Source organism: Nannospalax galili, unplaced genomic scaffold (genome assembly GCF_000622305.1).
Source record: "Nannospalax galili isolate Female #2095 unplaced genomic scaffold, S.galili_v1.0 scaffold87, whole genome shotgun sequence".
In the NCBI taxonomy this organism is placed as follows: Eukaryota; Metazoa; Chordata; class Mammalia; order Rodentia; family Spalacidae; genus Nannospalax; species Nannospalax galili.
Window position 1 is genome coordinate 13,063,769 of NW_008360320.1, and position 8,046 is coordinate 13,071,814.

The window sequence follows — 8,046 nt, forward strand, 5'->3', positions numbered from 1 at the left end:
CTGTAGAGTCACTGAAATCTTTTAGCTTTTTTCAGAATTATCTCATGTATATATAAAGAGCATTGCAATATATAGTATAAGCAGACAGGTGTCTACTTTACAAAGCCTACTGTTCAGTGAGAACTAAATTTGAACCAGGACCTGCAGTCCAAAAGAAAATATTCAAGAACACAAAATTTAAAATGTTATAATTGTTCTTGTCATATTCAGAATGCTAAAGTGTGAAAGAAACATTATTCCACTGATATTTAACTACAAGAATTATTGATAAAGTACTATACATTGTGAGTTTTCTTAGAAAACTTAAATCATTTACTTAGATTACACTATAGCAAGGTGAATGTAACCCTTTTTCAAGGATAATTGCTCTTCCTAAATCCACTAATACAATGCTATGTCACAGTGCCAGCTTTCTAATTCAGTCTGAACACCCATATTTATATATATTTTAAAAACATCATCTAAATTAAAATAAGCAATATATGATAAGGAATAAGTAAAATTAACTCTTATACATAAAATAGTATGTTCAGAGAAGTGATTTTAGTTGTCAAGTGAAATAACTGTCCAGATTGTGCAGTAACAAAGTTCATTTTTTTACTGGTTATTAGTTTCAATATTCTTATCATAGTTTCCTATTGACTAATGTGTGTAGAATACTATATTAGATTTCTAAAGATTTCAAATCAATCTTTATATTGAAAACTAAGGAAAACATATAAAATAATATATAACACAAAGCACAGCTCCCACAGCAGGCACAGGTTAGGTTCTGAGGAATCATTAGCAGGCAGGCAGGAAGTAAGGATGCATTTCAGTGGAAGAAAAATGCATTTGAAGTCCATCATGAGAATTTCTTCAGTAAGTTGTTTCTCGAGCACCAGCTGAATATAAAGTCCTCTCTGGCTGTTTCGCACCTTTGTGAGATTAGAGAAATTACTTAAAGCTTCTGATGTTTATGTTTGTCATTTATCTAAACAAATGTAAAAATACTTCATTAGGATATTATGGGAATTTAATGTGATCATATTTATTAAAATGCTTAGCCAAGAGCTAATCTGAATCATGAACAGATATTTTCACTATTTAATTTTCAAAACTATGCCTAAATTATTTTGTGTTTCTTTGTCTTAATGGAGCTTAAATTTTATACAATGTATTTCTGGAGTCAATATTATCACCAGTAAGCTTATTATAAATCCTTAGGTTTATTCCCCAGCACCAGGAAAAAAAAATATCCCAAACTGATAAATTATAATCATCATTAGAGCAAAATTCAAGTATTTCATACTAATGTACATGAAAGTTTAAAAAGCACTAGCTTAGAATTATAGAAATTTTGATTTAAATTTTAGTTTCTGCTGCACATTTTTCTTACTTGGATATGAACAGGATTTTTTAAATGCAGGGTACTAAATCAGAAGTAAAAGTATGTTTCCGTAAAGCATTCACCAGGCCATTTACTGCTGGTGAAAATTAATCAAATTTATAAACTTCAAAGATTCTGTTTTATCTTCTGTAAAATCACGACCTCATTAACACATCTCTTCATAGTACATGACACTGTTTAAAGGTTTGTGTAAAATGACATATTGATAATACCCAAGCTCTGTACACATAATATAAGCCATTATTACAGGTTAAACATCCCAAACCTAAATCTAAAATCTGAAATATTACATAATCCAAAATAACTTTAAGCACAAATGTGACGCCATGAGCAGAAAATTCTACACCTGACTTCATGTGGCAGGTCCAGGTCACAACATGGGTGCATTGAAACATATAATATATGAAACATATAATATTATGAAACATAAATGAATTTTGTGTTTATACTTAAGTAGTATCCACAAAGTACTTCATGATGCTTATAAAAATATTGTAAAAGTCTAAAACCTATGGGAAACTTAGAGTACTTATCATCCTAAGCATTTTGGGTAATGTATACTTGTCCTGTATAATCTATGACTTTGTAAGGGAATCATAGCCAGGACTGATAATGAATGCATAGCCATGGATAGGTTATGGATATGTGATGATCATCTATCCATGGATAGGATACAGATGTGAGATGATCATCTAACCATAGACAGGTTATGGATGTGTGAGGAGTAGCTATCCATGGACAAATTATGTATGTCTGACAAGCAACTAGCCATGGAAAGGTTATGAGTAAAAGCTTCTAGGAACGAAAAACAAAATAGCACCTCCAGACTTTTATTGTTAATCATTTTTTATTGTTTCTTTGTAGTGGAAACAGAGGGAGGAATGAAGAGAGAGTGTTCTAAAGAGAAGTATAGTTTGGGACAATTTTGATATTTTTATTCTTGACTGATTTTTTTAAACCCCATTTGTTGGTTTAATTAATTGATAGTTATCAATTATAATATAAAACAAATGAATGCGTGCACTTGAGCTCCTTTTCCCTTGGGATGCTTCTAAGTAATTGCATTAGGCTTAGGATATGTTATTTTCCATGGACTTGGTTTGGTAGTTAGGATATGATGAGGAATATGGAAGCCAACCATGCAAACTCAGGTTCTTTCACCACAGATAAAAAGACCTGTGGACCTCACGAATTCCAGTGTAAGAACAACAACTGTATCCCAGATCACTGGCGGTGTGACAGCCAGAATGACTGCAGCGATAATTCCGATGAAGAAAACTGCAGTAAGTAATTCTTGCCTAATGACCTTGCAAGACTGCCAGCCCATTCAATAAGCAGGATGGCAAGTTTTATTTAAGTTAAGGTAAAATTTGAACTTCTCTGTCCTGAAGCTCACATTTTCATACATATATTCACATTTGGACAAGAATATTCAGAATAAATTGACCTGAATCTCAAAGGGTAGAATTATTGAAATGCTTGTCCTGGGAGTTATTTTCTTCAGTTCTCAGAATTGGTAGGAAAGTATCATGAGGTTTAATGCAGCCCATTAGCATGCAATGCGAAAAATCTTGATGCAAGTTCACACAATGAGCTGAATGATGTGCGGACGGCACAACACATATCATTTTTTAACGGATGCTATTCGTTTCATTTCAGTCTCAAATCCTTTTACACTACAAATTCACCCAAGAGCATCATTTAGTGAATTACCATTTATTCTCTCTGGAGTGGTGAACACCATATGTATTCAGGATGCTTTACTCTGAAAATAGAATAACACTATTATATCTGCATCCTGAATTTTTATGAAATAAATATAAAAGCAATAATTATCCAACAATTTATTTTCTAAAAAATGTGCCACAACGCAAAGTCATGGCAGTGTATCTGTGTTCTAGCATTAATTTCTCAGTAAATCTCTTTTCAGCAACTTTATACACTGTGGTCTAAGCACAAAAGTAATATAGCCATTTTTAAAATGAGAAAATAATCAAATTACATTTGTTACATATTTATATCTTGTTACTTTAAAAAAGGATTTGATGCAGATTAATAACAGTAACATATGCTCCTTGGACTGACACTATCCATTCCCAGGAAGAAATTGTCAAAAGCCACACAGCAATGTCCTCTATGAAGGTACATATTTTGTAGAGCGAAAATCCTAAAAAAAAAAAACACTTGGATATTTACCTTGCAATATATGCACTAATCTTTTGAATAACTTTCAAAACTTATGTTTCCTGTGCTTGACAATCCAAGTCCTTACAGACAACTATGAAAATGAAAATAACTATAGTTTTCCCTTTACACACAATCCCAACTGACCATTGCTATAGAAAGGTACAGAAAATTGCAGGAACTCAATAAAATTTTGGACTCATTTGATCAGAAGCAAAAAGTAAACAACATGTTCTCAAATATTTCAGAGATTAAAATGAAAATGTGTTGGAGTGATGATGGTATTGATAAAGGATAAAATTAAAAAGCAAAACATATATATACTTTATGTATCATTTTCTTAGATTTGTTTGATATGCTTAGTCAAACAAATATCATACAGCTATCTTGAGTGAAAGTCCATACCAAAGGATGCTGAGCGCATGGGAGGATAGACGAGAGAAAGCTTTGGAGACAACACTTAGTGGTGCTTCTCTCTCCCTTCCTTTCTCACGTCCTTCCCTCTTTCTTTCCTGTTTATAACTGGGGGATTGAACCAATGGATTTACACAATTACAAGCAAATGCTCTCCACTTTAGGTACATCCCCAGACCCCATTTTTATTTTTTTTTATTTTTGTTTTTTTTTATTTTTTGAGGAAGGGTTTCACTAAATTCTCCAGTCCTGCTCTGGAGCCAGTGTGTTGACCAAGCATCCCTGAATGTGTGATCTTCCTACTTCACAATCCAGTGTATCTGAGATCATAGGGCTATATTACCAGACCCAGCTTAGGTGGACTTTTGTTCACTGAGTCATGGAAATTGGGCAGAAAGTTACACTATTGCTCTAATAAGAAAATAAAGAGAAGAATGGCCAGACTCTGAGTCAGCTGGGGTTTCCCAAGTGACTGAACATTATTGTGAAGCCATTTAGATGTCAGCTTGTGGCACAAAAGCGAGGTGACAGGACTCTGACTCTCATTAGCATTGGAAACATCACCCTTAATTAAGATTAAAGGAAGAATGGCCATGAAAAATAGCCAAGTACGAGTGGTTTCCTTTTGCTTTATATCTACTCTAACGTTATTGCCTAAGACAAGCAATATTGATGAGATTTCAGCAGAGAAATGACAGTGGACAAGAGTGAAATATAATACAGTTGAGACACAGAAGAACAGCTGTCAGTTGAAAGAAGAGCCTGTGTGTGTTATTGTGCCAAGCACATACGCCAGGTCTAAGAATAAAACATGATATGTGTCACAATAGATTAGCATGTGATTCACTGGATGTGTAAGAAGTAGGAAGGGATCTGGAACACTGAGTTGCTCTTAACTTCTGGATGTTTGACAATTTTATAAAAATCAGCCAGGAGAAAAGGAAAAGTATAAACATTGAAAATACCATTAGTTCCACATGGACAAAAAGCTATCACTGAAGAAAGAAGAATCACCAAGAGATTAGTAATATAGAAACCATCCTTGGAAAAAATATTATATTAAAATGTCATCAGGATGTTTCTAATTTCTCATGTCAAATGAGTATAATGCATATTTATATAAACACCACTGTCTAAATATGTACTTACATATTGGGTATAGAATTCCTAATATGGGGACTGGAGAGATGGCTCACTGGTTAAGAGCACTGGCTTATCTTGTAGAGGAACTGGGTTTGGTTCCCAGCACTCCATGGTGGCTAACACTGTCCATAACTCCAGTTTCAGGGTAATTCAACACCCTCTTCTGACCTCCACACATTGCATGACATGGGTGCTTTGACACTTATGCAGGCAATATGCTTATACACATAAAATAATAAAAATAAAATCTTTTTAAAAAGAATTACTAATTTTATATTGGCATATATCTAAGTAGCAGCATACTGTTGTGGTTTATTTCAGTATTATTAATCACTAATGTACCCCTGATTTATATTTGGCAGTGACTGTTATTTATTATTAAGTAGCAAAATATGCCAGATATACTAAATCAGTCTTGCCTTTAAGAAGCAACAGTTGCATATTTAAAGTCACTTTTGGACTTTTTGTGTATGAATTTGATTTGGTGGATTTTACAACTGTTCATATGAAGAGAGTTCAAATGGAAGTGGAGCAATTAATTGTCAGCTGTGCTATAAATGTAATGTACTTTCTGCATTCTGACACTCACACAGAGTCATCAACAGTCATCAGTCCTCATCTGTTGATAGTTTCACTTGCTACGTGTTCATCAGGACACTGCTTCAGCAACGGTCTCTGCTCCACAAAATAATATGTTGCTGTCATGGGGGCTGGAGAGATGGCTCAGCGGTTAAGAACACTGATTGTTCTTGCAGAAGACCTGCGTTTGAATCCCAGCACCCACAATGGCAGCTAACAACTGTCTGTAACTCCAGTCCCAGGGAATCCTGTAGCCTCTTCTGTCCTCCGTGGGCATTTCACGACATGGGTGCACTTAACCTACATGCATACAATACACGCATACACATAAAATAAAAATAATAAATAAAATAATTTAAAAATGTCCCTACACGGGAATCATTTTGTAATCTGAATCAAAGAATTGCAAACCTTTAAGAAACCTTTCTGTCTTATTTTTTAATGAATAAAAACGTGATACTTTGGGGGCTAGAGAGATGGCCCAGGGTTAAGAGCACTGGCTGCTCTTGCAGAGGACCAGGGTTTGATTCCAAACATCCTCTTGGCAGCTAACAACCATCCATAACTCCAGATCCAGAGGTGCTAAAGCCCTTTTCTGACCTCTGTGGGCATTGCATGCAAGGATACACTTACACACATGCAGGAAATACACTAATACACATAAAAGAAAAATAATAAATAAAATATTTTTAAATGTGATATGTTCCATTTTATTTTCTATGTAATTGAGGTAGAAAAAAGCTATGTTATACTTTTTAAAAAAAATCTTTTTGAAGCAGGGTTTCCCCGTAAGTCCCAGTTGTCCTGGAACTCACTATGTAGACCAGGCTGGCTTTGAACTCACAGAGATCCGCCTACCTTTGCCTCCCAAGTGCTGGGACTACAGGCGTGTGCCACCATGCCCGGCTCAGATTGAGTCAGCTAAATATTTTATGGATTTTAAAATTTCAAGTAATTGAATCACATAGATTAATTTGTATATAGAGGCAAGCTGCTTCTGACTTCTTTGAATTTCTAGTGTTTTCACACTAAATTTATGTCAAATTATTTTATAACTTATTTTTATGTGACATGTATTGTAAAAATTCCCCTCTGTTGCTGACACCCACCTTAATATGCATTTTGAACTTGGTGTAAGTTTTAGTCAGTGCAGACTCTGGAATTTGGCCGTTTCTGCTGTGCTGTTGACTCTGTGACTTAGGAAGTCACTTTCCTTTCTGCAACTTCCGTGTCTTCAGTTTCATGCCGGTTGGTTCTGCAGCTCTTTTTGATTCTGGACTGTGTTTTTGCCCTATTGTTACTAATGGATCTGACCATTCTGCATGATGCTCCTATTTCTTGCTGTAGAATCCAGACAGAAGAAACTGGCACTCTAGAAGCTTCTTGGATACCAATCTGCTTGTGCAGATTTATCGAAAACCTAGTAGACTGTTACTATGATGATTCCCTTATCCACATTCTGGCTCAAAACATAGTTTATATTAGAGGTAATTAGGATGGTAACAGTCTCATAGCAATTCTAGGATGAAAAATATCATTCAGACTTCCCAGATGAGTTACATGCCAGGACCAGACATCTTGCTGCCGTACATCTATTTTGTGTGAACATTGCTGTCTGACCAAAATCTGAAAGTTGGTCTTTTACTTTATCTAGAAGAGCTTAAAGATATCATAAACAGTAAGATAAAAACAATTTCTTGAGACCTTCTTTCCTAAAAAACTTAAACTTCCTATCTAAGAACAGAGGAGGCATTTGTGCCTGAGCACATGCTCATGTGTGTGTGTATGTGCATGTGTCTGTGTGTGGTGTGTGTGGTGTGTGTGTGTGTGTGTGTGTGTGTGTGCATGTTTGGCATCATGATTGCTATTCAGAGGCACATGTGATAGTAAATTTTAATGTATGATAAAAATATGCAGAATTTCCATTTTTAATGACTAAACTTTTCCTTCAAGCACCAGCCTCTCTACTTCCACACTAGAGCAAAATAATGATTTAGGACAAAGACTCTATGAAATATGTTTGCTGTGAAACTATTAGACAAATGCCTCCAACTGACTGTGTTCATTTTGTAATCTTGTATCAACAACTTCTAAGTCTTCATATAGCAAAATGTGTCAAAAGCCTGTGAAACAATTTAGCAAATGACAAATATGTTTGCCTTTAAATAAAATGACGGCAAGTTAGGACATTTCAGGAAGAATTAATCCCACTCAGATAACTCTGATGCTCATGAACTTGAATGTTTCTTCAATGTTACTTATATGCAAGTATAAGCATATAGGTAAGATGTTTTAATGTTTTAAATGCACTCTTTATTCTTTTAATGAAAATATTT

At 34.7% G+C, this 8,046-nt stretch overlaps 1 protein-coding gene across 1 annotated transcript in view; it reads left to right on the plus strand.

The window, feature by feature from the left end:
• Positions 1-8,046, plus strand: part of Lrp1b (LDL receptor related protein 1B) — a 2,166,816-nt gene that overhangs the window by 1,993,339 nt on the left and 165,431 nt on the right. The window contains exon 67 of the mRNA XM_008825194.2: positions 2,557-2,673. Within this exon, the coding sequence (XP_008823416.1) occupies positions 2,557-2,673 (117 nt within the window). The remainder of the gene's footprint in view (positions 1-2,556; positions 2,674-8,046) is intronic.